The 15,042-nt window shown below is 38.2% G+C and overlaps 1 protein-coding gene across 5 annotated transcripts in view; it reads left to right on the forward strand.

Annotated features, from left to right (window-relative positions):
- The window catches only part of C21H8orf34 (chromosome 21 C8orf34 homolog), a 340,111-nt gene that overhangs the window by 58,197 nt on the left and 266,872 nt on the right, over positions 1-15,042 (forward strand). For all 5 annotated transcript variants that reach the window (XM_043880336.1, XM_043880338.1, XM_043880337.1 and 2 more), the window contains exon 2: positions 6,845-6,992. In XM_043880336.1, coding sequence (XP_043736271.1) covers positions 6,845-6,992 — 148 coding nt within the window. The remainder of the gene's footprint in view (positions 1-6,844; positions 6,993-15,042) is intronic.

The following is a 15,042-nucleotide window of genomic DNA, read 5'->3' on the forward strand; positions in this document are numbered from 1 at the left end:
TAAAATATTCCATTACTTGTCAGCTGCTGGTTAGGTTTACTATTTGCTTATATTATTGAAAACAGAGAGAATTTAGTGTCTAAAATTCAGCTCTAGAGTTTAGAATAATTATTTTTTAATTGTGTTACTTTCATTATTCTTAATCTTCATTACAAAATCACCCTCTCTTTTTTAAACTTTCCATACCTGGATTATGTTTTATAATATACAAGGTGAATTCAGTTCAGTTCAGTGGTTCAGTCGTGTCCGACTCTATGCGGCCCTATGAACTACAACACGCCAGGCCTCCCTGTCCATCACCAGCTCCTGGAGTCCACACAAACCCATGTCCATTGAGTCGGTGATGCCATCCAACCATCTCATCCTCTGTCGTCACTTCTCCTCCTGCCCTCAATCCTTCCCAGCATCAGGGTCTTTTCAAATGAGTCAGTTCTTCGCCTTAGGTGGCCAAAGTATTGGACTTTCAGCTTCAGCATCAGTCCTTCCAATGAATATTCAGGACTGATCTCCTTTAGGATGGACTGGTTGGATCTCCTTGCAGTCCAAGGGACTCTCAAGAGTCTTCTCCAACACCACAGTTCAAAAGCATCAATTCTTTGGTGCTCAGCTTTCTTCACAGTCCAACTCTCACATCCATACATGACCACTGGAAAAACCATAACCTTGACTAGACGGTTCTTTGTTGACAAAGTAATGTCTCTACTTTTCAATATGCTACCTAGGTTGGTCATAACTTTCCTTCCAAGGAGTAAGCGTCTTTTAGTTTCATGGCTGCAATCACCATCTGCAGTGATTTTGGAGCCCAGCAAAATAAAGTCAGCCAATATTTCCACAGGTTCCCGGTCTATTTAGTTGCCTTTTATTTTGTATTACAAATAAGTATTATAAATCTAATTTTATATTAAATTATATTTAAGAAGGACTAAAGAACCTTTTTTTAAATTTGTTTTTTATTTTTTCATTTATTTTTATTAGTTGGAGGCTAATTACTTTACAGTATTGTAGTGGTTTTTGCCATACCTTGACATGAATCAGCCATGGATTTACATGTGTTCCCCATCCTAAAGAACCTTTTAAAATAGGGATGAAAGTTTCTTAGGTCTGTATGGTTGTGTTTGGGTGTGTGGCTAAGATTGTTTGCACTGGTGGGTTGTTGGTGAGGGGCAGGTGACCTGAAATGAGTAGAGAGTTAACACACACCTTAGTAACAGTGCATGTATCCTAGTTTGGTTGTGCATCTAGTATGAAGTCCTTTATTGTATTGTTGTTGTTTAGTTACTAAGTCATGACTGACTCTTTTGCAACCCCATGGACAGAGGAGCCTGGTGGGCTACAGGCTCCTCTGTCCATGGGATTTCCCAGGCAAGAATAGTGGAGTGGTTGCCATTTCCTCCTCCAGGGGATCTTCCCCACCCAAGGATGGAACATGAGTCTTCTGCATTGGCAGGAGGATTCTTTACTGCTGAGCCACCAGAGAAACCCCTGTTCATGTATAATGAATGATTAAATCTGTGAAAATATTTGACATCTGTGCATATAAGACAGTAAGTAACTGATACTTTAAAGCATTTATTTTCACATTCTTCCTTTCCTGTTGAGCTCAGCCTTCCAGGGAAATCTCAGTTCTCATTGTGAATGAGAAGGTTTAGGGCAGGCCTGGGCATGGTCCTGAGATGGAGGAAGGCTGACTAACCAGAGGACAGTCTGAGTTCTGTGAGCAGAAGAGTCCGACTAGAAAACATCAAATAGATATCTGTCGGTCTCACTTGTACATGGAAACCTGGTGCTGTGTTGGAACTTATTTCTTGCCAAAGGCAAAACCATAACAGAGTTTAGAGATGTAATGAAGCAGAAAAAAAATTTCCTCCATTCTACTTCTGTTTAGAAAATGGAATGAGAAACAAGGCAAGGGTTCTGATGGGGGTAGAAACCATTTGGGATTCTATCAATTGGGAATCCTGACATCAATTTAAAATAAGGGTGTTTCATAAAGTATTTTGGAGACAGCTGATTTTCAAGTATCCTGTCATTCATTTGTTGACAATTCAGTGCCCATTAACTGCCTATTTATGACAAACGGCTGGTGGTGGAGAGGGTGAGTGTCTGGAAGGTTGTGATCTCATGCTAATTTTTAATAAGACCTAATTAAAAAGAGAAAATTGAAACATATGCAGATTTAGAATAAATTAATTCAGTCATCAGATCTTAGTGCCAGTTTTGAACTAAAATATCCTGCAGATGGTAATGTGCCACATGCCAATTAATATTTAAGATAATTATGGGTGTTGAGTAAAAAATACATTTGATTGACATCGTCTCCATTATTAGGCTTCATGTGTGGCGCTGGTGGTAAAGAATCCACCTGCCAATGCAGGAGACTAAAAGAAATGCAGCTTTGATGCCTGGGTTGGAAGATCCCCTGGAGGGGGAAATGGCAACCCGCTCCAGTATGCTTGCCTGGAAAATTCCATGGACAGAGGAACCTGGCAGGTTATAGTCCTTGAACATGACTGAGCATGCTTGCATGCACATTTCCATTATTACTAGAGTATAATATCCTTTATGTTTATTAATTTAACAAAAAGACTGCATAATGAGAAAGTCCTGAGATTTTGGAAATGGTTTTAATTTTGATTCCTGATAACTTTCTACTGAGGCTAGGACTTCTCTCTCAGGAAATGAAATCAGAAGTAACTAATTCCTAAGTAAGTATTTAAGTGAATAAGTAATGTTTTAGGCATAATGGCATGCTCTGTGTTGCTGTGGGACCTGGAGCAAAGATTCTTATCCTGGAATCATTGAAACCTTAGAGCATCAACTCTTAGGTGGGTAAACATCCAGGAACATTATGTAAAATTTGATGTTTGTGTGTATACACGTGATTTTGGTTTTTTTTTTGTGTGATTTTGGTTTTTAACCATGAAATTCCATAGTTTTCATCAGATGAAACGACTATTATTAAAATTATTTCTACTGGATCATGATTACTCATTCCCTTAACTATTCACTTATTATTTAATAATAAATGACTGCGATGAGCTACCAACTCACTCATGGTTTTGCTTTTATCTGGTGGACATTCAAACTGAAATGCATTTTGAGACAGTCATTACTGCTATTAATTGATAGTTAGCATTCATTCTCCAGTTTATTAATTATGACCATGTTCTATATAGTACAAGGTTCTATATAGTACAAGCCCTAACTTCCATGTATTTACATGATATATAATACAAATTTATGCTCAGTAATTACTTATGATTTATGTTCTCTAGATTATTTTTAAACATTTTAAAAATAATATTATCTTCCTATATATTTATATTTTAAAAATGATATATTTGAATAGGTAACAGAATTATAATTAGCAAAAAAGGAAACGTATTAATTCAGAGGCTGTCTCAATATAGTATATTCATGATTAAAGACTGCAGCTCATAATAAACTGTATTAAGAGAACATTTATCAGTCTTAATAATCAGAAAAATAAGTCCAATTAAATGATGCAATGTGCATATTGTATTAAAACATATGCTATAAAAACATATGATAAAATGGCAATAACAGTGTAATAATAAATGTATACATATATAAAATAACATATACATACATAAAAATGATAGTAAACTTGAGAATATTAGCTAACACCATTTTTGGACATATCATTAAAGGGGTTTTGGTCAGGAAAATAGAAGCCAGTCTGTATCTGGGTCATACAGGTTTTAATACAGATGAATGGGTAGAGAAGATGTGGCACATATATACAACGGACGAGTACTCAGTCATCAGAAGGAATGAAATGCAGTCAGTTGTCATTTTGTGAATGAACCGAGAGCCTGTCATACAGAGTGAAGTAAATCAGAAAGAGAAAAACAAATGTCATATATTAATGTATATATGTGGAATCTAGAAAAATGGTCCTGATGAACCTATTGGCAGGGCAGGAGTAGAGGCACCAACGCAGAGAATGGACTTGTGGACACAGAGAGGCGGAGAAGAGTGCGGGATGAATTGAGAGAGTAGCGTCGCCGTATCCACTACCAGTGTATACAGGCGTACACACTGCCAAGTGTAAAACAGACAGCTCGTGGGGAGCTGCTCTATAGCACAAGGAGCTGAACTCGGCGCTCTGTGATGACCTGGAGGGGTGGAATGGAGGAGGATGAGGGGAGGCTCAAGAGGGAGGGGCTGTATGGATACATATGGCTGATTAACGCTGTTCTACAGCAGAAACAACACAACATTATAAAATGATTATATTCCGAAGCACGCAGTGTGCTCAGTCACTGAGTCATGTCCAGCTCTTTGTGACCCTGTGGACTGTAGCTGGCCAGGGTCCTTTGCCCATGGGATTTCCCAGGCAACAATATTACTGGAGTGGGTTGCCATTTCCTTCTCCAGGAGATCTTCCCAGCCAGGGATCAAACTTGTGTTTATTGCATTGGCAGGTGGGTTCTTTACTGCTGAACCACCAGGGAAGCCCTATATTCCAATAAAAAATATGTAAAAAAATAAAGACAGTATAGGAACACTTTAATTTACTTGGGAAAAAAAACCCAGAAACTTTCCATCTAACTTGAAAGTTAAAGGAAAAAAAGCTCGTAAGATCTTATGCTTTTTTCTTTTTTTAACTTTCAAGTTAGATGGAAAGTTTCTGAATTCAAGTTAAAGTTCTGTTATCTGACCTAGTTTTGCTCTATCAGAGTAAAGGAAAGGCCTTCTGTGACAAGAGTAGTCTAGTTGGTCTTTCTATTTATTTTTCTCTTTATTTTCTCATTGCTTTTATAATGTATAACTGATTTAAATGGAATAATAATATATTTTTCTCTACAGAAGCAAAACCTAAAATGTCTTAAGTTATGTTCCACTGATGTGTAATTGGGTTTTAATTGAACCCTACATTGCTTTACCACATAGAGGAATGACCTCTTAAATTATACTTGTAATAATTGCAATTTTAAATAACAGAAGTAAAAAAGACCTGTGCCAGCTGATTGTTTGCTTACCGACTTTTTAGAATATAAAAACATTATATTCATTTGTCTGACAAATATGTTGCTTCACAATGTGTTTGTGGTAGAAATCCTTTGTTCTTTTTAGTTCCAACTTTATGTTCAGTCTGCGCAGTTTTGAGATACCTTGAATTATTTTATCCATGTCTCTGAGATCAAATTGTAATCTTCTCATCTACAGAATCCATTTAGCCTCTAATCAGACAAATCCATGTGCTCCTAGACTGTTATAAGTGTTAACAAATATCTCTGGGATATGACAGCAGTTTCTGGTGTAGCAGTTCAGAAGAATGTATTTTACTGCGCTGAGAAATCTATGGATGCTTTAATCATTGTTTGTTAGGACAATAAGGGACTTTAGTTCTAGTAGCTCAGTCAGTCAGTTTCATGTCCAACTCTTTGTGACCCCGTGGACTGCCGCTCGCCAGGCTTCCCTGTCCATCACCAACTCCCGGATCTTACTCAAACTCATGTCCATCGAGTCGGGAAGCCCATCCAACCATCTCATCCTCTGTCATCCCCTGGGTTTGATACACCAAATATTCATTCATTCATTTAACACCAGCTATGAGCTAGGTAGACTCTAGGGCCTAAGGAGAGAGTAGCGATCAAATCAGTTGGTCCTTGGGTCTTGGTGCAGTAGTAGGGGAGGAAGAGAGCCAGGCACAAACTGAAGAGCAAATATGAAATGAGATGACTCTGGAGAGTGCTAAATGCTGTGATAAAAGATTATGAAGATTTGTTAGGGTAAACATTTTAAGAAGATATCATTAGAGACTGAATGATGACAAGCCAGCCATCTGAACATCCCAGAAAAGAACATTCAAGGCAGAGGAAATAGGCCACCAACAAAAAAAAGACAATGGGATGGGAAGTTTCCAGTATCCCTTCCATCAGCATCGCTAATACTTGATACACACTGTATCACTAGAGCCACTGTGTCTCACAGAATCTGAACTTAAAAAATGACAATTGACAGACTAGAATTCTGAGCTAAACCCAACAAGATGAAATGTGACTAATAGGAATCTAAAGTGGTGCATGCAGGTTCGTAAACCCAGTTACACAGCTCGAAATGATGTTCAGTTGGCTTGGCAGCTGTTGATAAAAGAACAGTCTGGGAATTCTAATTGACCACAAATTGGAGCTTGCTCTTGCCATTTCTGACCGGCAAAAGCAATGTGTAGATATTACCCTTAGGCAGACTTCTCCCCAGTTTAAAGCATCACTAAAGTGGTCCAAAAATGGAACTCTCCACTGCTTCATTCATTAAAAATAAAAAAAAGAAAGAAAAGAGAAAGAAAGAATGAATAACTTTCAGGCCTTTTGAAAAAAAGAAACTTCTGTTAAAGAACCAGTTTAAAATATTTTTTGGTTTCTGTGAAGCTGTGACTTGTTACTGGTTTCTTTCATTCTAACATTTTCTTCTTTGGGGGATATTTATGTATAGTTAAGAAAGAAAAATGACATTGGCATATAAATCATATGATGAGGTATATTGAAAATTTGATATATAATGGCATCTCTCAAAATAGTAATCTGAAACTTATTTGACTGTAATTTTTCAAAAGAACTTAAACTTCCAGTATGTTTTGGACAAATATTAAAACTCCAAATATGTCTTGGCTTTGCTATGTATTAGCTGTGTAATGTAGACAATTTACTTTCCTCAAAATGAGACCAATAACTTGTACCTGCCTGAAAAGATCATTAAGAGAATTAAATTAGTTGCTGTGTATAGAGCAGGTAAAGCAGTGCCTAGTAATAGTAAGTGATGTGTATGTGTTTGCTGTTATTATTAGATGTAAATGTATGCTCTACTCTGCCTTCAGGAATTAATGACCAAGTTAATAACTGAGACACCTGACCAGCCAATCCCATTTCTCATTGACCATCTTCAGTCAAAACAAGGAAACCGTGGGCAACTTCAAAGAACCTTATCTGGATCTGCAGCTCTCTGGGCAGAAAGTGAAGCATTAGGTAAATGAAAAGATATATTTTACAGTTAATGTTAATACATTTAATGTAAAATTTATGAAAGTCTTTCTTTTTATAACAAATAAATCTAGATAATTACCTAGGGTTTCATGTATTCATTGGTGTTCACCCATATGCTAGAACTTTTCAAAAAGTATTCTTAAATTAGAATATATTGTTATTTATTAGGCTTCCAAACATGAGAATCTTTGTATTCAATTTGAATAGAAGCTTAAGATTCAGATTTGCATGGAAAGCTTTCATTTCGTATGAATTCAAACTAATTATTTTAAACTTTAGTTATTTATTCTCTTTTCATGAAGAATTTGAATTAAGTGCTTATAGCTCCTCTGGGTAAAAAGGTAAACGGTACATTTCTAGAGTTACTTTTTTGTAGCCCAAATGAATAATTATTCTGTTTCCCTCTGTTCTAATTTTATCTTGTGTTATAAGTTCAACCCGAGGAAGATTTATTTACTGTAAACATTGGGGGACCAGCCTTACCTCTCTAGTAAGCACTAGTGAGATAATTGGGTAGACTTGTCCTTGATTTTTATTTATAAAATGTGTGTCTGATAGCTTAGTTCTTCTACACACTAGTCTGTTAGTTTGGTATTTACTTCCGAACCCAAATTCCACCCCCAAACCTGTGACTTGAGTAGCTAAATCCTCACTTGACTCCCATGATATCTGACTGACTGGATTCTAAATGCTTTCTGGGGATAGCACCGTTGCTTCTCTTCTCTTCATGCCCTCTGGGATCCCATGAAAGGATTTTGGTTCTCTTTGGCTGTATTCTCACATTGGTGCTTAAAGTGGGTAGGGGATAGGATATTCTCTGCAGAATGTAGACAACTCTGGTGTTAGTTATCTATATAGAAGTTCTCTGCTGCATACAGGAAACCAGAATATGAGCTTTTGGTATAATAAGAGGGAACTCTTGGTTTTTCTTGGTCACTTTCTTAGGGTTAGATTCTTAGCAAGGTGAGTATTAGGCATAGGCTCTTGTTTCTAGTTGCAAAGAGGAATCCATTCTTGTGAAAGTGGACCAGATAAACATCCATGAGCCCATTAAAACTCATAGGAACCCATATTTGTAAGTTATCATGTCTGGGAAGACAATAGTGTATTAAATTCTATAGTATTAATCAACACACATTTAATAGCTCCCATTTACCACAAGTCACAAGTCTGGTGGGTTTAAGCAGATCTTCTGTTTCATCATACAAAGCTACAGATCAAGATGTTGGCCAGGTTGTATCTTCATCTGGAGGCTGGAATGAGAAAGAATCTGCTTCCAAGTTCATTCAGGTTGTTGGCAGAATTAATTTCCTTGTGACTATATGACTGAAGTCCCTGTTTTCTTGCTGCGTCTCAACCAGCAGCTGCTCTTAACAAATAGGTACAGCCCACAGTTCTTTGCCACGCAGCTCTTGCATCATGGCAGCTTATTTCTTTTTGTTTCCTGAGAGGGAATTTGTTGCTGTTGTTGTTCAGTTGCTAAGCAAATTTAGTTTGCTAATTTGCTAAGTTGTATCCAAGTCTTTGGGACCCCATGGACTGCAGCATGCCAGGCTTCCCCGTCCTTCACTGTCTTCCAGAGTTTGCTCAGATTCATGTTCATTGAGTCGGTGATGCTGTCTAACCATCTCATTCTCTGTCGGCCGCTCTTCCTTTTGCCTTTAATCTTTCCCAGCAACTGGATCTTTTCCAGTGAGTTGGCTGTTCACATCAGGTGGCCAAAGTATTGGCGCTTCAGCTTTGGCATCAGTCCTTCCGATGACTTCAGGGTTGACTTTCTTTTAGGATTGACTGGTTTGATCTCTTTGCTGTCCAAGGGACTCTCAAGAGTCTTTTTCAGCACCATGATTCAAAAGCATCAGTTCTTCAGCACTCAGCCTTCTTACATTTATTTATTTATTTTTGAACTTTTAACTTTGTATTGGAGTGTAGCCAGTTAGCAATGTTGTGAGGATTTCAGGTGAACAGTGAAGGGGCTTAGCCATACGTATACATGGATCCATTCTCCCCCAAGCCCCCCTGCCCTCCCTCATTAGGCTGCTACATAACGTTCAGCAGAGTTCTGTATGCTATACTGTAGGTCCTTGTTGGTTATCCATTTAAAATATAACAGGCTTATTTCTGTAACAAGGAAGAGAATTTCTTTCAGTAAGGTTTGCTAAGATGGAATCTTATAATACAATATATCGTGGCATTGACATCCTATCACCTTTGCTATGTTCTGTTGGTTTGATGAAAGTCAAAGTCTTGAATATGTTCAAGAGGAGGGAATTATTTAGGGCATACATGAGGGGACAGAGATTGGGGGATGGATCATTTTAGAATTTTGACTAGCACAAATACTTAATAACTCATTGCTTGGAGAGGGAAGGAGATTTTTATAACTCATAGTTGTCTGATTTGGGTAATGGTAGAAGTGATTGTTCATAAAGCAAGAGACTCCCTTGGGAGCAAGGAGATCAAACCAGTTAGTCCTAAAGGAAATCAACCCTGAATATTCATTGGAAGGACTGATGCTGAAGCTGAAGCTCCAACACTTTGCCACCTGATGCACAAGAGCTGACTCACTGGAAAAGACCTTGATGCTGGGAAAGATTGCGGGCAGGAGGAGAAGGGGGCGACAGGATGAAATGGTTAGATAGCATCACTGACTCAATGGGTATGAGTTTGAGAAAACTCTGAGAGATAATGAAGGACAGGGAAGCCTGGTGAGCTGCTGTTCATGGGGTCACAAAGAGTTGGACACAACTGAGTGACTGAACAACAACAAAATAAAGCAAGAGGGGATCACAGAACTAAAATTCATCCAGCTTCTTTGGATGAACTTGAATTTCTTGGGGCATCTTAGTAGGTAATTCTAGCAGGCTATTGGATATGAGTCTAAAACTTCAGATGGGTTAAGGCAGAAGTTTCAGGAATAGCATTCAGGATTGTGTACATTAAAATTACGAGAATGGAAGAATGGAAGAAGTTGTGCTTAAATTTAGAGTAGGAGCTGGACTGGGATAAGGCAAGTGTGAGATGATATCTTTCGCCTATGTTTTGCCAGTTTTTTAAGAAGTGAAGTTGTTTGCTGAGGACAAGAGTTTTGGGGAATAAACAGAGAAATTGAAGTGAATGATAATGATTGTGAGGAATAAAAAGAGACTTGGCAAAGGAAAATAAAAAAGACTGAAGAAGTCCAGGGGTTTATCTAAAATTCAAGACATGAAGTAATAATCATGGAAATTATGGGCAGGATTGTGGTTTTTCCCCCACAGTGCCCAGAAGTGCTAGGAGGAAGGGGAGAAACACAGTTTAAGAGACTGATGAGAACTGTGGATGTACCGCAGTGAGGGTAAAGGGGGGGCAGACAGTTTTATGAAAGCGTTGAGGATGTCTGTGGGTAAATTGTACAAGTGATCAAAGCATGTGGCCCGGTATGAGAGGGAGGGAACAAGAAAACAGTCTAGACATAAAAAGCAGATCAGAGAACTAAGAATCTTGAAGAGGCCAATGTAAAGGAAGGTATGGTGAAAATATGAAATATTGAGAAGGCCAGGGAAATTGTGATGTTTGGGACCAAGACTTTTGAGGGGAAATGATTCCAGATGATGAGAAAGTCCTGTCGGTGGCCTGAGTTTGTGGGCTCTGAAGTTCAGGGAAGTGAAGTTCTTTAGGGTTTGAGAGGACAGTGAAGTGTGAGACTCAATACATGGTTTGTTTAAGAAATTAAGAGGTTACCAGGGTTTCATTCTGGTTGTTGAAAGGTCAAGGGTAATTGTGCCAGTGTCTTGAGTAGGGCTGCAAGAGTAATCAGGAGCAGAAAGATGCAGTAATGAAGAGTGGTGAGCAGTATAGACATGCAGCACTTACCACAGGAGAGGAGAAACTTTCAGCTCGACATGGATGGACCATATTTGTTTTTCTCTTTCTGACTTACTTCACTCTGTATGACAGACTGTAGGTCTACCCACATCTCTGCAAATGACCCAGTTTCATTCCTTTTTATGGCTGAGTAATATTCCATCATGTATATGTACCACATCTTCTTTATCCATTCATCTGTCATTGGATATTTAGCTTGTTTCCTTGTCTGAGCTGCTGTATATGTGGAATCTAGAAAAATGGTACAGATGAACCATTTCCAGGGCAGGAATAGAGACGCAGTATAGATAATGGACTTGTGGACACAGTAGGGAAGGGGAGGGTGGGATGAACTGGGAGATTAGGACTGACATATATACACTACCATGTATAAAATAGAGAGCTGGTGGGAAGCTGCCGTGTAGCACGGCGAGCTCGGCTTGGTGGTCTGTGATGACTTGAGAGTGGGATGGGGGATGTAGGTGGGAGGTAGGTCCAAGAGGGAGGGGATACATGTATACACATAGCCGATTCACTTCTTTGAACAGCAGAAAGTAACACAGCATTGTAAAGCAATTACACTCCAAAACAAACAAACAAAACAAAAAAAAACCCACCGTGGATGGACCAGAAAATCCCAGCCTGTGGCAGGTGACACATGAGGAGGAGATGAACACCTTTCATTCCAAGAAACTGCAGAGGAGGGAGCACTGTTGTGGAAAGAATGACGTGGCTCTTCTCTTGAAGGAGAGAATTTGAAGATGGAAGACTGTTGTTTACCATGGAATGTATGCCCCAGAAGGTGAAGAGGAAAGATTTTAGAGAGAAGGATATGGCGGGAGGGAGAAGGAAAGCAGAGACTAATTCTTGGATACGAGTGTTAGCAGAAGAGGTGGTAATTCAGGTGACAGTAGATAGTGCCAGTTTAAACTTTAACTGCTATTTTGAATTATTTCCTTTGGTGCTTGTTATAATTAGTTAGAAAAGGTCTCAATATCCAAACTATTTAGGTTAATACTTTTTGAAAATATCTGAAGGTGCCCGCTTTTTGCTTTTAAATTTATCTAGCATCTTGGGGACTTAACATGTTCTCAGAAGTTTGTCTTTTAATGTCTAGGAGAAAGTTGAAAGCAACCTTGTTTTTACTTATTCTTAGATGCTCTATTATTAAACACTTATGGGATTTGTTTTTTTCTTTGTTTCTGATATTCAAGAGTTTTACCGGGAACACATCTGGATGTTTGCCTCTTTTCTTATTTTTCATTTTATCCAATGAATCCTTTCAATTAGCAAACCTGCGTCTTTATCCTAGAACAGTTGTCTTCTTGTGTACTTAATGCTTCTATTGTATTTGTTTTGATTCCTTCAGAAAAGTCAGCTATGTGTAAATTGTTTTCTTTACTTTATTAATAACTTCTAGGGATGTTTGTCAAGTGTGTTCTGCCTGTCACTGATTCAATTTTCTGCAGTATTGCCTTTCTCTTTCTGGCTTTGTATACAGATTTAAATGTTGGTACATACTGCATTTTAATTTCCTGTCAGTATTCTTTATCTTCTTTCATTTACCTTAGCAATTATAGTTTTACAGTTTTATCTCTTTTCTCATTTCTTTTTGCTTCACAGAGTCTATTTTATTTGTATTAAGATGATAAATTAGCCATATTCTAAAATTTAAAGGTTTTTTTCATAGTAAATCTTTCCTCAAACTATGAATTTCTTCTATATATTGAGTGATGTATTCTTGCCTTTTATATGGAATCTTCTTTGTTAAAATATTTATTTTGTTTATTTGAATTTAAATGAAGAATGTTCTAATTAGTTTTGTTTGTTTAGTTGCTAAGTCACGTCCTGTTCTTTTGTGACCCCATGGACTGCTGCCCTCCAGGCTCCTCTGTCCATGGGATTTCCCAGGCAAGAATGCTGGAGTGGATTGCCATTGCCTCCTCCAGGGGATCTTCCCAAACCAGGGATCGAACCTTTGTCTCCTGCATTGGCAGGCAGGAGGATCTTTACTGCTGAGCCATGGGAGAAGCCCATCTAGTTTTAGGTTTGTCAGTAAATAGTGTAGGTATTTATTATTCTCTTCTTTTTTGTTCCCTTACCATATAGCTTAGAACTATTTAGGTAAGTTTTAAAAAATCTGGGGGAGACAGGTGAAATCACGGCTGCTACTACTTGTAGTGTCAGTCAGATCCTATAGGTCTTTGAGATACTGACAAGTGACTTTCTGTTTCACATCTCTTTTCAACACATTAAATAAGAACAGTATCACTGCCAAGATATTCAAATTAATGTGGATTTCTTTTTCTTTCATAGTGGAGAATTTAAAAAGCTGCAAAATCCAGTGTATTATCCTTCTATGGCTGCTTTTGGTTTTTCTTTGTATCATGAGATACTGTGTTTTGTGTCCATGATTCTTTTTTTTTCCTTGACTGGTAATGATTCTTAATTCCTTTAGCTGTGTTGCATTAGAAGAAACTATGGTCCTAGGCTGAATATAGAAAGACAAATTCTGATAGACTGTGAAACAACATAAGGAGCTGAATCTGAGGTAGGGGCAAGCATTGTGAATGTCTAGATATTTTTCAATCTATTTCTGATATGTCTATCTTTTGTCTTAATACTGTCTATGGCAGAATGCAGAACAGTGTTTCTGTTCATAGACCAATATTTCTGTTACTAGTATTTTAGAATATTTATACCTTTTTTGGTATTTAATGGGATGTTTGCAGTAGAAAAACTGGATAACAACTCATTAAGTACAAACTTAACATGAGAATTTGAGGAATCTCTGTAATATTTCATGATGTCTACTTGGTGTTTATAAGTGGGTAGCCAGAGAAAGATTTATGAATCATGCATAGAGCTAGGATGATTTGAAAATATTGAAATTTAAACAAGAAGGTAGAAGGAAGAAAGCTAAGGAATGTCATTTAGATAAAAGATAAGGAAGCAATGAATAAGACAGACAAGGTGCAGCTAGGTAGGTGATATGGGGATAAGGAGGATATAATGCCCTGAGAATAAAAGAAGAAAAAGCTCCACAATAGAGTCTGTCTAAAAATATGGGATGAAAAGATGTCAAGAGGGATGAACTCCTGGAAAGATCATTTCATTTGAAAGTTGGTATGATACTGACCACCTTTGAAGGGGAGCTGTAGCTTTCAGTAAAGGTGACTGAATTACTCTTTCTTGACAGAACAGTGGAAAAAATGAGTAATGTTGTTTTGCCGAATGTTTTCAGTTTCGTCTCAGGGTCAAAGGATTTGTTAACAAAATAAGCCACTTGTTATATATGAATAAATAATAAAAATATTTGTCAGAGAGTTATCTAGCTTACTTTCAATATACTAACATTAAAAGAAGAGAAATAGAGCAGAAGATACATCACCAAATTGGACTCGCTGACATTCAGACTTAAACAATGTGGAGAAGTCCCATGTGACATCAGTCTGGGGTACCAATTGGGGAAAGGTCCTGGGCAGTGCATCAGCTCTGTGTGTGAGACTTCAAAGATTACAGTTCAGGGTTCCCCCTTATAAACCCAGGATGGGCGCAAACTGATATCATCATCAATCTGTAACCAAATTGTAAGTCTCAGGTTAGTTCAGTACAGTCACTCAGTCGTGTCCAGCTCTTTGCGACCCCATGAAGTGCAGCATGCCAGGCTTCCCTGTCCAACACCAACTCCCGGAGCTTACTCAAACTCATGTCCATCGAGTCGGTGATACCATCCAACCATCTCATCTTTTGTCGTCCCCTGCTCCTCCTGCTTTCAATCTTTCCCAGCATCAGGATCTTTTCCAATGAGTCAGTTCTTTGCATCAGGTGGCCAAAGTATTGTACTTTCAGCTTCAGCATCAGTCCTTCCAATGAATAGTCAGGACTGATTTCATTCAAGATTGATTGGCCTGATCTCCTTGCAGTCCAGGGACTCTCAAGAGTCTTCTCCAACACCACAGTTCAAAAGCATCAATTCTTCGGCGCTCAGCTTTCTTTATAGTCCAGCTCTCACATTCATACTTGACCACTGGAGAAACCATAGCCTTGACTAGATGGACCTTTGTTGGCAAAGCAGAGACATTACTTTGCCAACAAAGGTCCGTCTAGTCAAGGCTATGGTTTTTCCAGTGGTCTTGTATGGATGTGAGAGCTGGACTATAAAGAAAGCTGAGCACTGAAGAAT

Source organism: Cervus elaphus, chromosome 21, assembly GCF_910594005.1.
Source record: "Cervus elaphus chromosome 21, mCerEla1.1, whole genome shotgun sequence".
Classification (NCBI taxonomy): Eukaryota; Metazoa; Chordata; class Mammalia; order Artiodactyla; family Cervidae; genus Cervus; species Cervus elaphus.